Genomic DNA, 22,930 nt, shown 5'->3' with positions numbered 1-22,930 from the left:
AAGGAGGCCGGGCCGCAGTTGGACCCCAATTGTACATCTGAGCATATCCCATGTCACTACTGGTCAGGAACATGCTTAAAGACGTATCATTCAAAAGCAAGGCAAGGCAAGGCATACAGGAATGAGGCAAGAGGCTAGCAACAAGTTCATGTCATTCATTTGCTGCAAGCAAAAGGTGGAACTGTTCACTTGTGCAGCCAGCCGTTCCCACAAGTTGTACTGGAGACGATCATGCAGAGGATGGACGTCAGCGTGTACAGTCAGTGGCATGGAACAGAGAAGCACACACAGAATGAGTGTAGAATCGGCAGTAATAACCGCAAAGATGGCAGCGCAAAGGTTCTCAGGGGTTTCCTCCTTGCCGCTTGCCCTCAAGATGTGCTGGGCCTTGCTGGTTGTCCTCTTGACCACCCCCCACGTTATTAGAGGGGTGCGTCGGTGGGCTGCGGTGTCCCGGCAAATTGGTGGGTGCACAGTCTCGAGGGTCACATTCTCCATTTCCAGCAGAGGGTTGGTCGCCACCTTGTGCCACGCCGCCATGAGCTTGCCAGATACACCTGGTAGGGACCCACAAAGGACTTGTGGATGATAAAACAGAAGCATACCCTCTCCCCCATGTCAACAAGGGGACTGGCCCATGCCATGTCTTGTCTGGCAGGCTCCTATAAAACACCTGCGGGGTGAGCAGCTGTGGTTTCTGCCGGAAATGCCGGTCAAAGGCCAAAGCAGGTGGGGAGGCAGCAGCTTGTGGCTGCGAAAAATTAAGCTGATTATATGTGAACAAACATTTATGTATGTGCTGCATGGTCATCCCCAACGTCGGGGCCCTCCTCCCCACCTTGTTATAATTATTTAGGGAGGAGGGTTTTAAGAGAGTGATTTGAACGCTCCACAATCGCTTGACCAGTGGAATTGTATGGGATCCCATGAGTGAGAACAATGTCCCATTGGGTGCAAAAGGAGGTAAACGCCTGGGAGGTATAGGCGGGACCATTGTCCGTCTTCAGCTTGGCTGGCTTCCCCAAAACTGCCATAGTGGCTAGTAAGTGGGAAATGGCATGGGAGGCCATCTCCCCCCAGAGGGGGGTGGCCCATAAAGCCCCAGAGAATGTATCGACATATACATGCAAATATTTCCAGGGGGCGAGGTGGGGAACATGTGTAACATCCATTTGCCAGAGTTGGCAGGGGCCCAGACCACGAGGATTAACTCCCTCCCGTTCCGGGGCAGAAGAGAAGCCAGCGCAGTGTGGGCAAGCAGAAACAATGCCCTGCGCTCGAGACAGGGGGAGATGAAACTGGGCAGCCAGGCCTTTAGCGTTCTGGTGGAAAAAATGATGGCTTAAAAATGGGTCACTGAATAGGGAATGGACCGCTTGGTCGGCCAAAGCATTCCCTCTGGTCAGAGGCCCGGGCAGCAAGGAGTGGCTGTGAATGTGTGCCACGTAAAAAGGATGGCAGCGCTGAAAAATGCACTGCTGCAATGTGATGAACAGAGCCATAAGGTTGGAGTCTATATGTGGGGCTAAATAGGCCCCAGGCAGGGAAGCAATGACGCGGGATACATAGTGAGAATCAGTTTTTAAATTGAAAGGGCCTGAGTCAAAAGTACGAAACGCTAGGATCGCCGCAGCGAGCTCAGACCGCTGCGGGGAAGCTTGTGGCAGTGTATATTTGGTAGTCCAAGGGGCGGTGGAAGTGAGTTGATAAACAATGGCGCCCCGGGAGCGACCCCCATCAGTTATCAAATTGAAATAGCCTGAGTCAAAAGTACGAAACGCTAGGATCGCCGCAAGGAGCTCAGACCGCTGCAGGGAAGCTTGTGGCAGTGTATATTTGGTAGTCCAAGGGGCGGCAGAAGTGAGTTGATAAACAATGGCGCCCCGGGAGCGACCCCCATCACTGAAGACAGTGGGAGCCACCACCAGGGGTTAGGGACAATTGAGACTAAGAAGACTGAAGGGGACTGTGCGAAACAAAGAAAGCCGCCGATCTTGGGGGAGATGGTAAGATTTTTTTCCTACAAAGTCAGCTAGGGCCAGCTGAAAGAAGGCAGCTGTCAGATGAAGAAAGTCAAATTCCCGCTTCGGAAAGGGGCTTACAATCTCAGACAAATCATAGCCTGTGCGGAGTAATGCTCGCTCCCGGGCCATGGCGCACAATTCGGCCACCACCTCGGGATAAGGAAGAATATTTCAGTGACCACCATGCGAAAGGTAAAGCCACTCACACAAGTAAAGCTGCGTGCCTTGCACGACGCCCAAGACTCCCGTTGGGGTCATGGGTGTCGGGATAATAAACAGTTGCAGTGGAGGGAACGCTTCAGGTAGGCAGTCCACACACTGTGCCGCCAGCAGGCTATTGACCTGCTGGAGAGCAGCTCGGGCGGCGACAGAGGGGTGGATGATGTCAGCCGGGGACTTTCCCAGAGGGAGCATTTGGAAGAGAGGACTTAAGAGATGCGTAGGTAGTGATACAAAAGGACAAGCCCAATTAAGGGTACCCAGAAGTTGCTGAAGGGCCACTAACGTGCTTGGCTGTGGGAAACGCAGAGAAGGGACAATGGGAGTGGCATGCGTAAGCAGCATCCGATGCCCCAAGTAAGTATAGGGATGGTGGGATTGGACCTTCTCCGGAGCTACAGTGAGTTCGGAGCACTTTAGGCTTTGGGTTAGTTCCCCCACCCACGGGGGGGGGGGAAACTTCGGGGGCCGCAACCAATATGTCATCCATATAATGATATACCAGGGCTTTGGGATGCTGCTTGCGGAACCCTTGAAGGGCTCTATCCACAAACAGCTGGCACAAGGTTGGGCTATTGAGCATTCCTTGTGGGAGCACCCTCCACTGAAATCGTTGGGTAGGCGCTTGGTGGTTCCGGACAGGAACGGTAAACACAAACCTTCCCTGTCCCTAGCACAGAGGGGGATGGAGAAGAAACAGTCTTTCAGATCTACCACAAAAAGTTGATAATCTCTCGGAATCAGATTTGGATTCAGGGTGCCACATTGTAGGGCCCCCATGGGTTGAATGCAAGCGTTTACCACCCGCAAATCATGGAGCATTCGCCACTTGCCACTCTTTTTCTTTATAACAAAAACAGGAGTATTTCATGGGCTCGTGGAGGGTTCCACGTGGTGGGCTTGCAACTGCTCCTGGTCTAAGTAGTGTAACGCTTCAAGTTTGTCCTAGGGAAGGGGCCATTGGTTGACCCAAACAGGTTCATCAGTCAACCAGGTGAGCGGGAGGGCCATGGAGCCCTACTCGGCAAAAGAGAGATAAGCTTGGAGTTGGGATAGTAAGTCCCTGCCCCACAAATTTACATGAACTGGAAGCACAAACGGCCGGAGGGGCACCGTTTGCGTCGAACCGGGCAGTGAAACTTGCACAAAATTAACACTCTGCTGCGCTTTTTGCTGCCCCCCAACCCCCCAGACGGTTGGACAGTCCTCCAAAGGCCACTCTGGGGGCCACTGTTGCGCGCAAATTACGGTGATATCTGCCCCAGTGTCAAGTATACCTGAGAACGAGCGACCGGAAGCGCTGTTGCGGGCAGGCTCTGGAAATGGACCAAGGTCACTTGATTTCGGTCGGTGAACCCAAAGCCTCCCTCCCCACGATCGTGATCTTGTCCCCCTGCGGGGAGAAAATAGGGGAGGAGAATCAGCTGTGCTACAGTGTCACCAGCTGCTAGGGACTGTGGCAAGTTGGTCCATAGTTGAATTTGAATAACCCCTTGATAATCACTATCAATGACCCCAGGGACCACAAAAATACCCCGTTTGGAACTAGAAGACCGGGGGAGAACTAGGCCCACGGTCCCCGATGGAAGAGGGCCTTTTAGTTGGGAAGGAGTGACCAACACCAACACCTCCCCTGGAAATTTGAACGTTAAAGTACTCTGTAAAAGAAGATCCAGGCCGGCACTACCCCGGGTGGCTGATTTTGCCACAGAGAGATGAGGTGGAGTTAGTCGAGGGCTAGATCCAGCAACGTCTGGTAGGAGGTTGGAGTCTCTGTTTGAACTGGGGCCAGAGACCGGCCTGCTCTCGGGTTTCCCGACTCTGGGACAGAGCAGCACTCGCTAGCCCAGTGAAAACCTTTTCCACATTTTGGGCATTTGGTTTTTGGCCGCTGAGCGGGCCGGGAACCATCGACCCCAGGGGGACGGGGCTGAACCGCGCCCCCTCCTTTAGCTCTGCACTCTGCTCGAAAATGGCCGGGTTTCCCACAATTATAGCACTTCCCTGATGGTTTAGTTGCTTGGCGAAGCGCCACTGCGAGCAAGGTTGCATTGCGAGAGGCAGAGCCAACATTCTGACAAGCTCGAATCATATCGGCCAGGCTGGGACTGTGACCTAAGCCCTGAATTGCGTGCCGACACTCAGGAAGGGCATTCTCTTTGGCTAATTTATGCATGAGTTCAGTTTGTGCTTCTTCATTATTAATTTGCCTTTTTACTGACTCTTGGAGTCGATTGATAAAATCAGGGTAAGGCTCATTTGGCCGCTGTCTAACCGTGGCGAAGGAGGGTTGAGGCTTCCCTGAGGACGGGACTCGTGTAAGAGCCTGATACACAGCCAGAGCTGACTGTTTGAGCGTCGCCATGGGCAAGACTATTTGGGCTTTTGGTTGGGCAAAAGCTTCAGCTCCGTAGAGTTGGGCTGCAGTGTATGCCCCGCCTGAATTGGCCCCGCGGGTGTGACACTCCTGCCAGAACTCGCTTTCCCATACCACATATTGTGCAGGGGTCAGAAGCATCCGGAAAAGATGCTTCCAATCCTCTGGGACCATACGAGTATACCGGATCATGGCTTCTAAAAACCCAGTGATATAGGGCGAGGTCACTCCCGTATCCCGGATAGCATTTTTTAACTGGAGAAGGACTTTATACTCAACTAGCCTGTACTCTACAATGGGGCGGCAAGCATTGTCCACGTCACCGGTATAGTGGACTGGACAGATGGCTAAAATTTCTGTGAGTTCTGCAGTATGTTCTTCTGAGGCTTCTGCTAGAGCCGATTGCAGTCGATCCCGGAGAAACCCTCCCCCAGGCTGAACCCGAGGTGGTTTCTCCGGGGACTCCCTGGTTGGCGTTTCGGATTTGGGGTCTGTGGTAGCAGGTGCCAAAGGGGGTAGAGGGGGTCTTGACGGTGATGGACCAAAGTGCTCCACAGCATGGCGACATTGGTGCCAAGTGTGCAGCAGTTGAACAGATGCCCGAAGTTCCATATGTAGAAATCTGCCCACCTTTTCCCAATCTTTGAGCTTCAAAGACCCAGCTTCCGGGTAAGCCGGACAATGGGTGGAAAGGTGGCGCAGGAGACTTGCGATCTCCGCAGAAGTACTAGACCCGCCAGACTTCTGAACCAGGAATCGCAGTTCCTCCACATGTCTCTGCTGAGGCTGCGTTAATCCATTACCCATACTTACCAGTGAGATGGGGTCTTAGTAGATGGGTGCACTCGAGGGGCCTCTTCCAGGTGCTGGTAGTATGGGGGGGGGTCCCTGTTCGGGCGCCAGATGTAGCGATGAACCGACAGGAGACGAGGTCAGGATGCAAGTCTGACCCTCCTTTCGGAGGCGAGTGCTTTATTGAGAAGCTTTTCCGGAAGTCCCGGAAGAGAGTAAGAACAATTAAGCCAATAGCAAAGCTTACAATATTCTGAGACCATCACAGACGACTGGGCAAACATGCTGCGGTCAGCCTTTTGTCTTATCTGTGCAGCACAGCAAAGCACATTGTGAGCTGATCGTGTGAGTATATTGTGCAGCTCTGTGAGGACGAGAGAACATGTTGAGACATGCTGAGAAGAGACCAAGGCCAAGGTGTACTCCCTTCTTAGTCCTGGTTACGATGTGCCTATTGACCAGGACATGCAGAGCGGGGCTGCCAAGGCTGGCTGGTGTGCCAGGTCCAGCCCACAGCACTCGAAAGCTTATGCTACAATAAAGTTGGTTAGTCTTAAAGATGCTACTGGATTCCTTGCTATTTTGCTACTGCAGACTAACACAGCTAACTCCACTAGATCTTGCCAATGCAGTTATTACTTGGGAAAAAATGAATCATCCAGTGCTCTCTATATGGCCATTTTTTTATTCTGTATCATGATTACTCTGAATAATCCTTTATATTAAATCTTTAAATCCTATTGGTGGTTCTAATTTTTACATTCCGCTAGGTAATTATTTCTATTGGGGTCTGTTGCATCTCTCATTGTTTAGAGTTTCAGCTAGTTTGTGAGTATTATTTTGTTGTTTTCTAAAAAAAAAAAAAGCTACCGGTGCAGATAAAAGTTTCTTTAAAAATATTGATAGAAGTGGATATTATAAAGGGCAGATCATAAAGACTGTTATACTCCAATGTATGTTATAACTTTAATATACTATAAACAATTCTTTCATCTTAACATCTCATCCAATTCTCTTCTGCAGAAGACTAATGACATGATTAGTTCACTATCACAAGATATGTCAACAGATTCACTCGAGTAGTCTGCAGCATTCCAAAACAAGACATCACTGAAGATGAAACAAAGCAATTATTACCTTTAATTCAGGATGTCTGTGTGAAGTGATTCATTTACATTGGGGCCCATGGGTGATCTCTTAGAAGACCAAGATGGTATTCATATCAATTCTACCTGTGAATCTCATTTGTACAAAGTAGTCCTTACAGTGGCCACTTCACAGCTATGGAATTCCCTTCCCACACAGAGCCTGACTGAGGGCCAAGCTACAAGTGAAGAATGACACAAGTTGGAACTTGTCAGCGTCCCTCAAGTTTTGATGGGAAATGTAGGCATCCTGGTCTTGCAGCTTGGCTCTCTGACTGCTGTCCAATGGACTTTTTAACTGTCACTTGTCCAACATTCCACCAATCTGCCTACATTTCCCATCAAAACTTGAGGGAAGTTGACAAATGTCCAACCTGTGTCGTTCGTCACTTGTAATTTGGCCCTGAGTTTGGATTTGCTCACCAGCCTTTTCACTAAGACTGAGGTTTTATTTCACTTGCTTTCTGAACAAAAAATTGAAACTACAGTTAACAGAATGTAGTAGAACTCATGCAAAAACAGCCAAAACACATACTTAAGCAGACCAACTTCCATGAAATATGTCATCACATGGCAGAATCATTCCATTAAGCACAGCATTTCATTACCAGCACATTCTTACTGAGAGACATTAATACCTCTCTCCACAACTCTGAGTTTGATTTCTCCTGGAGTGACAACTATGTCAGGAGGATTCTTCACATCACAGGTGTAAGTGCCATTGTCCTGAAACCGCATGTTTGCTATACTAATGGATGCATCTTTCTTGTTAAGATCTCCAGACCAGCTGATTCTGTCCTTAAATACATCTTTCCCAGGATATGCCTTTCCATTGGAATAATAGAAGAACTGTAAGACAAAAAAGTTATGCAATATGAAATTATTTTCCCCATCTATATTACCTCTATTGAACTTGATACCAACTACATAGTGCATGGAATATAGATTTCTGTATACTGGTAAAACTTCCAAGAGGATACACATTTCCCTTTTTTAAAAAGCTTCTAGCCCCTTGAAAACAACAAGAGAGAATCTACTATAGGGTGGCACCAAGTCTAGGCGTACCTAACAGCTGCCAGGTAGAGATCTCCCACCAACAGATACCTTGTCACATCTTCCTGTTGTTCTCATAACTTCTACTGGACCATTACCACTATCATCACAATGATCCTATTTGCACACTCCACTGACAGCACCCTACACTAATATGGTTTTAAATACATTGTCTCCTAAACAAGACTTTTGCCAACAGAGATTTTAGAGCATAAAACAAAAGGAGCATCCTTCAGAACTGATCAACATTTCTGGTGTCAGTCCAAGACAAACAGCAGTAACAATGCATCTTCTTACCAGTGACAAAGATGGCCAAGAACATATAAATGTCACGTACCAGTAAAACACCTTCACTTTTTGCATCTTCACTATTCTCACACTTGAACTTAATTCTTACTTCAAACATCACCTCTTACCGATATAGTAGATGTTGCTCCCTCTGCTTGAAAGCTCCAGGTAACAGAAGCTGCACTGCTGATCACCTCTGAAGATGTGAATGTGCACTCAAGTTTTGCCTCTGTCCCATTCTCCACAGAGAGTTCTGGTGGTGTATAGACTTCAACGGCTGAAACCTGGACTGTGAAAGAACAAAGGATTTAGAACATGCCACCATAGAATCATAGAGTTGGAAGGGGCCATACAGACCATCTAGTCCAACCCCCTGCCCAGTGCAGGATCAGCCTAAAGCATCTCTGACAAGTATTCATCCAGCCTCTTCTTGAAAACTGCCAGTGAAGGGGAGCTCACCACCTCCCGAGGCAGCTGATTCCACTTTTGAACTACTCTGACCATGAAAAAGTTTTTCCTAATATCCAGCCGGTACCTTTGTGCATGTAGTTTTAGCCCATTACTTCGCGTCCTACCCTCTGCTGCCAACTGGAACAGCTCTTTACCCTCCTCCAAATGACAGCCTTTCAAATATTTAAAGAGAGCAATCATGTCCCCCCTCAACCTCCTCTTCTCCAAACTAAACATTCCCAAGGCCCTCAACCTTTCCTCGTAGGGCTCAGTCTCCAGACCCCTGATCATTCTTGTCGCTCTCCTCTGCACCCTCTCGATTTTGTCCACATCCTTTTTGAAGTGAGGCCTCCAGAACTGCACACAATACTCCAGGTGTGGCCTGACCAAGGCATTATAGAGAGGGGCTATGACCTCCTGCGATTTCGATGCTATGGCCCCTTTGATACAACCCAGGATTGAATTAGCCTTTTTTGCCACCGCATCACACTGACTGCTCATATTCAGTTTACAGTCCACTCTTACCCCAAGATCCCTTTCACATATACTATTGCCCAGAAGTGTATCCCCCATCCAGTATTTGTGCTTCCCATTTTTGTGGCCCAGATGTAATACTGTGCACTTGTCTTTGTTGAACTGCATCCTATTCACAGCTGCCCACTTCTCCAGAGTATTCGGGTCTTGTTGAACCACCACCCCAAGACCACTGATAAGTAATCCAGAATGAAATGCTTACATCACATCATAAAACTAAGCAAAGAAATATAAAAAGCTTAAAAATCCAACAAGCAGTATACTGTCCGATGACGAGCCCCATGGCGCAGAGCAGTAAGCTGCAGTACTGCAGCCCAAGCTCTGCTCACGACCTGAGTTCGATCCTGGCGGAAGCCAGGTTCAAGTAATGAGCTCAAGGTTGACTCAGCCTTCCATCCTTCCAAGGTTGGTAAAATGAGTACCCAATTTCCTGGAGGTAAAGTGTAGATGACTGGGGAAGGCAATGGCAAACCACCCTGTAACAAAAGTCTGCCAATAAAACGTCATGATGCAACGTCCCCTCATGGGTCAGTAATGACTCAGTGCTTGCACAGGGGACTATTTTTACCTTTTTAAACCTAGTATACTGTCCAGTTGTGAACAGAGGTTATTTATTTAGTACACTTTTCCCTCAAAGGACAGTATACATGGTTCTCCCCTCCTCCATTTTATCCTCACTGCTGAGGTACATTATACTAATAGAGACTAGCCTAAGATCACTCAGTAGTTTCACAGCAAACAGGCATTTTAACCTGGGTCTCCCCGAACCTGGTCCAACAAAAATCACTATGCCACACTGGTTCTCAAGACAGGTCTGGTTTGTTTATTCTGAAGACATCTAGTGATCCTTTCATGTGAGCTAGGCCATGGTATAATCATGGTCCAGAATTATCCAATGGCTGCAAGCAACAGGTCCTTTGAATGGCATTGCTGGCAAAGTTAAAACATTCTCCAATGACTGATGAATGAAAAGAAGACTAACTTGACTTAAAACACTTGCTTTTAACAGAAAAGAAGAGCCTGTCAGGTAGAAACCACCCATAATTTTCAAAGTAAAAAGAACTAGTTGTGAGGAAGAAGTAGAGCAGGAGAGTCACCTCCAGATCTGTGAGTCATGGTAACTCCTGCCAGCTGCTACTGCCCCTTCCAATAGCCTAGGCGCTCTACATTTCCTGTAGTGGTCCACAAAGTTGTCTGGGAAAGAGAATGCTTCCTTTCAAAAAGGGAAGTGGACTATTTCCATACAGTTTTAAGGGGAGCAGTGAGTCACAGTATTGATTCATCTCATCTTTTAAAGATATTTTGGGCTAGAGTGCTTCTGGTTTATCAGGACTGGAATCACAAATATCTGAACAAGCACTTATCAGCCAGGTATATCCTTTACACGTCTTTCCAATCACAGTATTATGAAGCTAAGAATCTGGTAACAGACATGCACAATGCTTCTCCTTAACAGCTGCTTTGAGGTATTTTCCCTATCACCATCTGTGCTGGACTTTCTTCACACTTTATAACAAAATGCCAGCAAGGAACCAAACAATTATTACTACTCTCATAGGTTTTTTCTTCTTCTTCTCCCTGATCTCTTCCAGTTTCCGCCACTAGATACGCTCATCTAAAAATGCAGTTAAACCAATTATTTGTCCTTAAGGGAGAGGCTTTTAACCTTATTGGCTGTGGGCAAAAAGTTTAAATACTCATTTTGCTGCACATACCTTGTGTACATTTTCTCCCATATGACCTATCCACACACAGAGATCATCTGCCCTCCTCTACAGTCCTCCATTATTGGCAATTGGTCATTCAGGACAAGCTCTTTAAAGCGGTAGCTCTAAGTTTTGGAACACCCTCTTCAGAAGCTCAGCTTGCTCTGCTCTTGCTGGATTTTAGACAGCAGGCCAGAATTAGTTTCATTTCAGACGGCTTTAGTTAACTGTTTGATGGCTGACCTGATTGACATTTCTGTGGATTATTAGCTCTGCTGACAGATGTACTCAAGCATGAGTTTCATAGTTGCTTTCAGTCGACTGCTTTTATCCCATATTGTAGCTGATGTTTTAATTCTTGTTATAAACTGCCCTGTAGACATACATAGGTCAAATGGGAGCATAAATACTGCACATAAAATAAATACATCTGAACTCTGATCTCAATTCTTTACTATTGCCTTAAACTGATATTATGCTTTTAATGCAAGCTTATGATCTCTCAGGAGATGTGCGAGTGTCTCTCTACTACGTGAATTATAGGATCTCACAAAGGCTGTGGATGCTTCTGCAACATTTAAAGTTTTTCTCAAGGGATGATCTGAACCTATCCTCGGGCAACAGTGACACACTGCGACCTCTGCTTACTGAGAGAAACAGTGATTTGCCTGGAGATCTGTATAGTTGGCAAAGGTTGATTAGCCTTGGACTAAACCTGGCAACAGTTCATCACCAACAGCAGCTGTTCTACAGTCACAAGAAAACCCTTATGACTTAGTCAACATAAAAAATCTCGACTGGAATAGATTTCAAATGTCTGACAATTAAACACTGTACGCATACAGACAAGAAAAGACAGTTGCTGAAGGTATACAGAAAACAAAAGAATACAAATATTTAACAATGATCTTGTGCTTTGCACAGCTTGTTGTCACCCTCCATGGACTGTAATGAAGTTAGGGGGGAAAGCATGTCTCTATTTACAGCCCTTTTAAGTAGAAGCTAGAATTGGGGCTAGGGTTACCAGCTCCAGACAGGGAAATTCCTGGAGATTTGGTGTGTGGGGGGGTAGAGTCTGGAAAAGATGGGGGTTTGCCGAGGGGAGGGACCTTAGCAGGGCATAATGCCATACATGACCTCCAAATCAGCCATTTTCTTCAGGGAATATGATCCCTGTGGCCTGGAGGCTGGCAAACCTAACTGGGGCACACATCCATCCCATATCACATGTTGAGTTAACAATAGCCAAGACAACATAGTAATGTCAGAGCAATCGCTATCATTCTCACACTGACAAGTCCTGACTCTGTCCTTCCATGTTCCCTGCTCTTCATTCACAGGCTACAAGCCAGCCAGCATAATGGGCTATTCTATTGCTGAAGCAAGAAAGCCCATTGATTAAATAGCCTCTCCTGCTTCAGCACTGTTAGTGTCCGTATTTTCCTGTCGCCCATACATTCACTGTTTTAAAAATTCAGATCTGCCAAGAAGTAGCCAGAAAATGCCCCCACCTAAATTCTTATTTAAACAAAGACTTTTAAAATAGCCATTTCTGTGCACAAATATTCCTCCTCCTTCTCAACTAATTTCAGAGGTCATTAGTGGAATAATATTCATCACTCATCTTGTCCCCATCAGAATTTTTAGTTCAAAACAGGTTGGGACAACAGCTAAATAAAATATGAACATGAGCTGGTGAAAGCCAACAGTTTAGCAATATCCTACTTCAGCCTGTTACAATGAAATTCATTACATCCAAACAAGGCTCTCTCTCACACACATGCACCCCACACAATACTACATCTATAAGATATCACTACAAGCTCTCTTCTTTCTACATATAGTTGGGGAAATGTCAGTTACACCTACAGTTGGCTAAATGCAAGACAGGGACTGTAGCTCAGTGGGAGACACACACATGTTTTGCATGCAGAAGGCCCCTGGTTCATCTCCAGTAAAAGCATCTCAGATTAACAGCAGTTGGAAAAGTTGCAACAAGCGACCCAATTGTGTATATTCTCAATCAACCAAATGTAAAGGTACAGGGGCAGTCCTTTAACATCTAAGGCCCTAGAGATCCAATAGCCTATAGCTGTGAACTGGAAAATTTAGAGCTTGCTCTCATATTAACTATGTGAAATAATGAACCTAAGAAATAATAACTTGCATAAACACTGTGCACACCAATTCTATATACTACATCTGAAAGCAGTAATATCCATTTCATTACACTTGCTACTAAGTTTAATTCCGTGGGGATATTATAAAAGGACAGACTAAAAGAGTAGGAAAACGCTGCTGTAAGCATAATACAAGTCTCATGCATATGTGCCAAAACAATCTTCTAAAACAGGAAACCCCAGAACTTTAGAGAATAGATTAGTACAGTGTCAGCCTAAGAGAGGAACATGTTTTATTAGGCTTCACATTGTGGTCTCGTACTTGACTTGACTATGCAGACCAAGAGCCGAACATGCTCCAGGAAGTTGTAGGATCTCCTACAAATGTAATTTACTATGAGTAACTGTCAAGAGCAAGTTAGTTCCAAAAATAAAAGGATCTAAGTTTTAAAGACAGCAGATTTGGCCCCAAAGAACAATCTGGATTCCCAAGACTGTCTTCCAAAACAGATCCATCAGCCAAAGAATATTGTCGTGTTACACAGCAGCCTGCTCTGCACATCTGCAAAAAAACCACTCTCCCCAAGTTCTCTCTATTCCCAAAGTAACCTAGAAAAGTCAGCAAATGCTTCAAGTCCCAGAAGTCAGCTATTATTGGGATAATGCATCCAGCTGGCAGGCACAAACCACGAAATGAGTAATTCATACTTCACGTTTAAACTTTGATTGAGACTATAGTCTTTAAATACTTTGTACTGGAAATAGCATCAATTACCTCTTATCCACACAGAAAGAAGACACTGACCATCTTTCCACACAAACGTTTTGTTTCTTAACAAAAGCAAAATTTGAAAGTTCTTTGGTTCCTGTTTTTAGAAAACCCAGGAACTGCTCATCAGTCTCTTGGAAACGTAAGCATGCATATATTGTCTTATCTGACAAATGGAATAGCCACTAAAAACCATATATGAGACTAGTATATTTCATAACTATAACATATACCAACACTAAAATATTTATTAATATAAAATCAGCATGGAAAATATATAGGACGAATCATCTATAGCTCTCAGTCAACAAGTACAAGCGCTGCTTTTCGCTTGAAACACCTGCACTTTTCAACTATCACAATGTTCCTCTAGGGAGAAAAAAACTTCAGTATTCATTTTGTGTCTATGTTATTGCCGCCGTCAAGAATATGCAATAGAAAGCAACAGGAAGATTAACAGGAAGAACATGCTGTAAGCTAGTTTTCTAGTTGGTGACTCATGAGTCGTATTAGTTCTGCAGTTCTCTCCAAAACAAGCCATTAGGCTAAAGCATTTTTAATTTGATCCAATCACTGCTTATACCCAAACTCTGTCACCAGTGGCTGGAGTGGAGTGCTGCTAGCCAACAGAAGTAGCAACAGGACAAGGAAGAAGGCATTAAGACCTGAGTGGCAGGTTGGCTGACAAGCTAGTTTGCCTAAAAAGTAACAGTTTACCATCATCATAATGGCAGTCATTAAATCTAGTTTAAAATGAGTCCAGCAGTAATATCATTATAGCATTCTCTGATACAATCTAAGCATCAAGAAACCACTATCTACAAATTTCATACTCAAGAGCTATCACTCAGACAAACCGATAGATAAGCAGGTGTAATGAGCAGGAAATCCCTCTGATTGCCTGAGTGTTTTCTCACAGCTCATTGTTATACACTAAACAACTCCCCCCAAATGCAGAATAGTAGTAAAGAGAAAGGTGAGGAGATAACACACACCTCCCATCATACATGCATATATACGAGACATTTATAATGAGATATACCACAGGTCTGCCAAGGTCAGTACTATCTAGTGTCTACTCTGATAGCAGCTCTCTGCGGTTTCAGGTAGAGGTCTTTCACATTACCTACAGCCTGGCCCTTTTAGCTGAAACCAAACCTGGGACCTTCAGCATGCCAAGCAGAGGCCCCACTACTGAGCCACAGCCCCTTCTTAGGGGAAACTGGTTCTTCTGAACAATTTTATTCTGAAACCACAGAGATAGCACTAATAAGGATCTCATGGGAATGCAGCGCATCTGCATGAAGGATGCAGAGAAATACAGAACTCCTGTCAGGCATTCCTACAAGCCACCAGATCTACCTCGACACACATGCCCTCTACCATGATAACAGGAAATTTACTCATTAAATAGTAAGTGGGGGACCTGCAAGAACTTGAGAGGGACATCTCATTTTTCCTTGTCCCACTATTTCCTCTTTTCATTCCCTGGCATCCCTCATAGCATAAACTCTTTTCCTGCACCTTCTCTCCAACCCTGTCACCAGCCAACCTACCTTTACCTCCCTCCCCTCCCCCCCCCATCTTCAGCTTTCCTCCCTTCCCTCACCCTGGCAGTCTCTCCCTGCAAAAACTCTGCCCAAATTGTGAACTGCTGGCTGAGCAAGGCCCAGTTGCACAATGAGGAACTTACAAACACTTACAGGGGAACCTCAATGTCCCTGTATCCCCTCCCCTTACTACTGCCTCTTTCCCTCCTCCTGGCAGCGCTCACATCCTCATCTTTCTGTGCTTCCATCACATCTTTCCACCCACTTTTTATCTACTTTCCCAGCTTCAGCTAGATTTATAATTTATTTATTTATCACATTTCTAGCCCTCCCTCCCTGTCAGATGGGCTCAGGGCAGTGTGACAACATACAATTAATAACATACAGTTTAAAAAACAATAAAAACATTATAAACAAACATTAAAACACTATTCCATATACAATAAACATTTATTTCATTTATATCCCACCTTTTTCCATAATGGGGACCCAATGAAGCATACATCATTCTCCTCTCCTCCATCTTATCCTCACAACAACCTTGTGAGATAGGCTATCCTGAGAGCATGTGATGGGCCTAAAGTCAACCAGAGATCTTCCACAATAGTGTGTGGATTTAAACCTGGATCTCCTGGATACTAATCTGAAATGCTAACCACTACACAACACAGGCTTTCATAGGGTGGCTGCAGTTGAAAACTACAATGCACTCATTTTATCATTTTTTTTATTCCCCCCTCCAATGATTCAGATTTTTCTGCAAAATATACATCTCACCTGTCCATGGCCCCAATTTAAGTATCCACTTATGGAGGTATGTTGTAAGTTAGATGTTCCAATGGTGATGGGCAATATCTGACTGACATCCCAACTATATACCCTCTAAGAGTCACCTGGTACACAGTTTGTTGCCATATGCCAATTGACGTGGCCATTAGAGAGATTGCAAGCTCTGCAGAAAATAATCCAAGGGTAGAATACTAGAATTAACATTTACAAGAATGTTCTAGGATGCCTAGATCAACACAAGTTATAAAAGCAGGATTCCTAAACAAACATTTTAGGGCAGATAACATGTTCTGCAGGCAGAAATGTCGGGTGGAAAAATTTCCAGAGTTTTACTTTTCTGCAGAAAAACTTCAGTTCTTAAAGACAGTTTTATAAAACAGTGAACTGATGCTATTATAATATATTGGGCACACATGGCAGTTTCAAATCTGGTAATTAATGTTTTGGAGGTAATTAGTTCTAGGAATTCCATGTAAGAATAACATGTATGTTTAGCGATTTGTAGGGGAGGAGATAAAACAGGTCAATGACAGGAACGCAAAAATTCTTATTTATGTGCCTCCTCTCACATGGTGGAAGGGATATTGTAATCACCAATCTGACATGGAAATAACTAATGCGAGTAAACCTTTGGAGAGTGACAGTAAAACTGTGTGTCCAAGTGGCTCCTGTGGAAAAGAGTTTTGTGGAAATAGACAAGTAGACAACAATGTCATTGCAGTTCTTTGCGTGTGCTAAAATCAACATGTAAATAGTTTAAATAAGGCAGGGGAAATAGATATATTTAATTTTATTAAATATTATTCCCATAAAACAATCTCCAATTAAAGCTTTGAATTAATTGGAATTTAATATTTTCACACCTGACTAATTTTTTTTCTTACTCAAATGTTTCACTTCAAGTATTGCTGCTAACAGGACACAAATTTATCATGGAGTATTTTTAAATGTCAAAATAAACATGACAGATCAGCTCACACTCTATTAAGGGCATTTTTCTAAAAACACCTCACTCCCTGAAGCCAAGCAAAATGGTCTGCAATGATGCTAACTGGCACAAAAGCTGATGTTTGCCTGCCTTTGTACTGGCCCATAAAATGGTTCAATTAGCTGGCCTGTTAATATGTACCTATACAAAGGCACACCGTAGAAGTTATTTTTGTTAAATTCACACCATAAAAAAGGATATTCGCAAATAAGGAAAGAACACCTAATAAGACGTCTTAAATTATTGGCTGGTAGTTTGTAACAATTCTACCTGGGGCAAGTTAAGCTCTTCATTCACATGGGATCATAAGCTCATCTTCATACTGAAAAGATTTACTTCCATACAGTCATTCTGAGTATGAGTTCTTACTTTCAGATAATAATTGCAAATCATCCCCAGTAGTGCATACAGTTTGACAGGGTAGGAGGAATAGCCATGATGTTTACAGCTAGTAGAGTTCAGAGTATGCTGTAATCAGCTGGAGGCTACTTTGGATTTTGATCACTATATAATGGGCAAGTCACTCAACTTCTAAACTGCAACTTTTACTAACATAGAGAATATTCCCAAATTAAAAGCCTATCCAGAACCACTGGCAACTTGATTCAGACGCAATGTGAAATGATTGCTACTTGTTCTAGGACATCTAGACCAATATTTATTGAACTATCATCTTAAACCAAGTAAATAAAAACAAAGGGCAGCCAGTTTCAAAAAGTGATAGACATCAATACTATAAGGACACAGGGCCAGAAGCACAAAACATGCACAGACAGACAGACATGCACTAATAGCTAGGTTAGGACAATGTTAAAAAATCTTATAAAGTAAGGGAGTCTGCAACACACACTGAACACCATTTGTCAAACTAGATGTAGAGTAATAGTCTACTTAAGCCAGCAAAAGTATTTTTGAGAAAAAAATTATTTTGGCCAACCTAGTCACCGAGATACCGACTCCATGACAAATCAGTACAAACTACATTTGATTTATGGACTGGAACTTGGGTTTTATTTTACAGATGCCTCTTAAACACAGTACAATCCCAATAGTCAACACAAAAACTTGTCCCTTCTGGAGACAAGTAGTACCATATGTTCAATAGATATTAGGACCCCCATTAGTTCTTAACAGCATGAAACTTCTCCTTCAATAGAACACACATCAAGGTGAGTTAGATAATGATAAATTGCAACTGCGTCCTCAGTTAGTGAACTTTTACACTATGTTTTCTAAAAAACACTACCCAGTGATCTGTTCAACAAGTATTTCAAAATTTTAGAATCTAGGTACTTAGTCTTATCTAGCATGGAAAATTACAAGACACGGCATGCAAGTCATGGAACTATATACAATGGCGCCACATAACATCACTGTAATTTAAAACAAGTATTTGTTGACTTCCACGCATGTAGGTAAAGAGTCACCTGTCAGAAGTCGTACCCCCCCACACACACACAAAGACAGCAGAAACAGCAAGTTATTTCATAGCAGTTTAAAATCCAAATGGTCCAGGAAAACTTTTCCCTAGATCAGCATAGCCTTGCTGTTACTCTTTAATTCCCCCCAAATCCAATATTCAGCATGCTGTTAACTCAAAATAAGTGTTGAGGGGTGATAACTGCACTAGAACTCTTAATGCTAGCATTTCAATCACATACAAAGAAAGCCTTCAATATTACAGTTTATTCACTCAGTACTTGTCCACTTGGTCTTCAACTTGCAGAATCAAAGCAAGACTGAAAACATTCCCTACCTAGACAAAACTATTTCTCCAATCTAAATTATATGCTTAAACTAGCAAAGGGATGGACAAGGCAAAACTTGTGCATGTACATATCTTAACTGTTGCTTTGTGGGTAATTTCTCCTGTCTCAACATGAATAATAGTACAGTTAAAAGCTTACATTTCAGTGAAATCAGAATCTTTAGCAACCATTTGATATGGGGCAAAAGTAAAAGTAAAAGAAACCATAGAAACTGTCTCCAAAAGCATGTTTAACAAAGAATAGGGGGGAAAGTGCTACTGTTCTGCCAAAACTCAGTGTTTGTGCGTGTGCATACGTGTGTAAACACTATTTCTGTGATACTGATCCATTAAAATGAAACTGGGTTAAGAAAAAATCAGATTGCAAAATAGCCATGCATCCAGCTGGGATTCTTAAAGAATGGCTTCTGCTAACAAGAGCTGAGGTTTCTTTTATCCTCGTGCTATCTTTAAGTGTTCCAGATAAAAGAAGAAAATGTTACAAACTAAAAGTAAGTTAAGGAGAAATGATGGCTTCTAAACCACGACCTATGAGAGTGCTCTTGGGTAGTTTCTGTTTACTGGTTAGCATCTACTAAGCAAATAGCAGTATACGTATTCTTTAAGATGAAGAGTCCAAGCTTCAAAGTTCTGATCCTATCAGAGGCACAAAAAATATAATGATTGTCTGTGGCAGCTTTTCCCACCCAAGGAATGAAAGATACAAAAATGAAATGATTACGTATCATATTTTCTTAGGCATAATAGAACTGTTTAGAACAATAGCACAATCACACTGAACTATTTTCTTTGCATCGCTGCTTAAAATGGTACTTTTCAACTCTGCTATTTAAACTTGGTAAACTTGAAAGTAACCTTCATGGACTTTTTAGAAGACAAGGCAACCCATGTACTGTGCCTTGGATACAAAAGAGAAACAACTCTTCTAGCTTCAGCGCTCTTCATACCAAGAGATATGGGGAAAACCAAAACTACAACTGTTTTAATTTTATTTAACCGCTACTCCAACAATCCTATTAGTTTCCACTCTTAATTTTGCCAAACGTCGGAGTTCTGATCAATGGTACATCAGATTAAGAATGCCTGTTAAGACTAGTAGCTAATATGAGGTGTGCAACAATATTTTCATTTTTAAAAGCATAATTACTACAAGGCAGCAATATCATATTAACCAAACAAACCAATCCTACAGCTCCAGGCAGCAGGGTGGGGGGGAAGGAAATTTTACACCATAGATCCACAACACTTCATGTTAGGTGACCGGATTCGTCCTGTACTACTTCCTAAATCAACAGAGTACCTGAAACACCCAGAAAATAGCTACGTGGAGATGCCTAGTTATAACAAGATCAACGTAACAGAGCTAAATAATACAGAACAGTGAATTTGAAACTGCTAAGAAATTCATGGTCATAAATATAACCATAAAGATACAAACACACACAGTAACATATGCCAGTATGGAGTGATGCTTAGAGTGTCAAACTAGGATCTCCAAGATCCAGGTTCGGGACATTCCTCCGCCATGAAAGTTTGCTGGTTGACCAGTCATTATTCTTCAGCCTAACCAACCTCATGGGGTCACTGTGAGGATAAAATGGAGGAGAGTGTGACGCAAGTTGCTTTAGGTCCCTACTAGAGTATAATGAAGTATATGAATAAAGCCAAATGTGGTTAAGTACCAAACCAAATACAGCTCTTTTTAAAAAGCAAATGAAATTGTTAGGGTATATTGGAGAAATAGGTTGGATGCTAAAATAGCTAGCAGATGGAAGAAAATGGCAGGCAAAACTTTTATATGAGTAAAGGAGATGCTTTACAGAAAGGAAAATGATAGAAATAAACAGTTGCCAGTGCTCTAAGTGGGAACTAAGTGCAGATTTATGACAGTATAACAAAACAATCACACAGGGTGCTATTGTGAGATCTTGTGTGCTCCACTTCCTAATAAAAGTGTTTGGGCTGCAAAAACATTATGTATTATTAATGAACACGCCGATTACCAGTAATGTTAAACTGTCTATATTGTTATGCAAAGTGGGTCTGTGTTGAACCCCAGGACTGGATTTTTATGTTCTTTGGCTCTTTAATTATAAGTTTTCTGACCCATTAGCTAAAGCATATACTTGGAAGATGCTTTTGTCTATCAAGGTTGGTAGTGTTTACTCTGGTTAGCAATAGCGCTCCAGGATGTCAGGCAGAGGTCTTTCATGTCACCTATTATCTGATCTTTTTAAATGGAGATACTGGCAGTTCAATCAGGGATCTACTTGATGCAAAGCAAATGTTCTATGACTGAGCCACAGACCTTCCCAAAGGCTCTATCATGAAAATGGTCTCTGCAGCAGCTAACAGATTAATTTTAAAAGCAACTCAGCTCCTGGCTAGTAGTCCTTTTTTAAGTAGATGTAGACAGCCAACAGAGAAGCCATTTTTTTCATACTTGTAGGCTTTAACTACACTATAGATTCAGTGATAACAGACCAATTCTGCTAAGCAGTAGACATGGGAAATGATAGGGATCGTTTTACAGAGAAGGAAATACAGGTAAGGAAGGCTTCAGCTAGAAACTGTGCGTGACATGGAAAGTCACTAGAACGTAACTAGTCACTAGAAAGTAACTTTCTAGTCACTAGAAAGTAACTAGAATCCATGCATACTTGGGGGGGGGACTCTACAGAAAAAATGCAGTGCACATACATGGTATTCTCCCCCCCCCCATACCAACTGATGTAATGCATTGGGGAATGAGCTGAGGCAGGCTGACTGGAGCACATGTGCTGAAGCAGTACCCTTTTTGTCAGGCCTTACAAAGATTTGTTGAGTTAATTTCTGACAGTAGGGATTCACTACACTGGGGAGTGGCGCCTAAACGCTCGTTCTGTATCTACCCTGAATGGACTCCATAGCCCCAAGAGCCAGGCCAGCCAAATCCACCTGCCACCGTATGGCTTCATGGGGTTATTACGATGAGCCATCATGTCCAGCCTAACTACGATGAGGGCAACGCTGGGGAGAATAAAAGGAAAGGACGGAAGCTAAAATGAAACACACCCTTAGCAACAGCCTACGAGGACTTTACCGCGCTTATCTATAACCGGCAGAGAGGAGAGATTGCTTCAAGGACGCCACGATTCTCTCCCTCCCCATTCAAGCCTGTCTCGTCCCTGCATTACCTTATCTGATACTACGTTAACCCTCCCTTAAAGCCACCCTACCAACCACCTGCTCTGCTGTGGCTTCCTTCCTAGCCCTGGGCTCTCTTGTGAAACATTCCCCACTTCCAGCAGGCCACCATCACGACATGCACATCAGCCCACATCTCTTTGCAGGGTGGAGGAGGAGGTGGTAGTGGTGAGAGAATAACAGCATGCCTGGATACCGCCCTTCTGGGCAGAGCAGCGCCCCGCTCAGAGCGGGGAACAAAGTCAGCGCCGCTATTATCTGACCGCACATCACAGCTGAGAAGCCGGGGCTGAGAGCGGCGGCTAGCCCGGGAGAGAACCAGGCGCATCGCACAGGAAAGGGCTGGGCGCGGGAGGTGGAAAAGACCTCCGATTCCTCCCCCCAAACCCTCGTAGAGACCCCCCCCCTGCACAATCCGCCTCGCAGGAGCAGCCTCTCTCTCCACCGCCCCTTCCCCCTCAGGTCCCTGTACAGGCGCCGCCGCCGCCCCAGGCTCCCCCAGGCACCTCGCAGACAAGCGGCTTGGCAGGCGCTCTTCCCCCTCCCCCGTCTAGGCTGAGGGAGGGAAGGAGGAAAAGAGGAACGCTCCCTCCGCTCGCCCTTTCTCCCCCTCTGCCCCAAAACGCCGCCCGCCGCCACGCTCACACAAGCTAAGAGCCGCCGCCAGCAAAAGCGCGGGCAACCGGGCCGCGGATGTCGCCCGCCGCCTTGGGCCGTCGCCTCGTCTCGCCCCCGCCGTCAGCGCCGCCGCGACCACCGTCGTCTCCACCGCTGCCATTTTCCTGCCTCCACCTCCCTTTCCTCCCATTGTTGAACCCCCGCCCATGGGGCGTGGGGAAAGCGGAGGTGATCTCCGCCCGGCGATTGAGCCGATGGGCTGTCAATCACCCACACCTCCTGAATCCCTCTCCTCCGTTTCGCCAGGCTCTGCCTTTGCGGTGCCGTGATTGGGGTCGCGGGTTATCATTCATCTCGAGGAAGGGCCTGGAGCCGGGGGGGGGGGGGAATCGTCCAGCCCTCTCTTGGGACACGTGACCTCGAGCTACCTTTGGGATCCGCTGGCGCTGAGGAAGGGTTGCCTACGTTGCCGGTTGCTGTGGTGCTGGTCCTTCCCAGGGACAGGCTCAACTGCAGGGGCGTCTTCCTGAGTCCTTGTTTGAGATTCATTATTT

At 44.6% G+C, this 22,930-nt stretch overlaps 1 protein-coding gene across 2 annotated transcripts in view; it reads right to left on the bottom strand.

The window, feature by feature from the left end:
- The window catches only part of MPZL1 (myelin protein zero like 1), a 44,821-nt gene extending 22,278 nt beyond the window's left edge, over positions 1 to 22,543 (bottom strand). For both annotated transcript variants that reach the window (XM_054975085.1, XM_054975086.1), the window contains exons 1-3: positions 22,404 to 22,543; positions 8,027 to 8,187; positions 7,196 to 7,406 (exon numbers count right to left, since the gene is read on the bottom strand). In XM_054975085.1, the coding sequence (XP_054831060.1) occupies positions 7,196 to 7,406; positions 8,027 to 8,187; positions 22,404 to 22,536 (505 nt within the window). In that variant the 5' untranslated portion in view covers positions 22,537 to 22,543. The remainder of the gene's footprint in view (positions 1 to 7,195; positions 7,407 to 8,026; positions 8,188 to 22,403) is intronic.
- Positions 22,544 to 22,930: the final 387 nt, after the last annotated feature.

Source organism: Eublepharis macularius, chromosome 3 (genome assembly GCF_028583425.1).
Source record: "Eublepharis macularius isolate TG4126 chromosome 3, MPM_Emac_v1.0, whole genome shotgun sequence".
Lineage (NCBI taxonomy): Eukaryota > Metazoa > Chordata > Lepidosauria > Squamata > Eublepharidae > Eublepharis > Eublepharis macularius.
The sequence above is the reverse complement of the archived record's forward strand: the minus strand, read 5'-3'. Positions and strand labels throughout refer to the sequence as shown.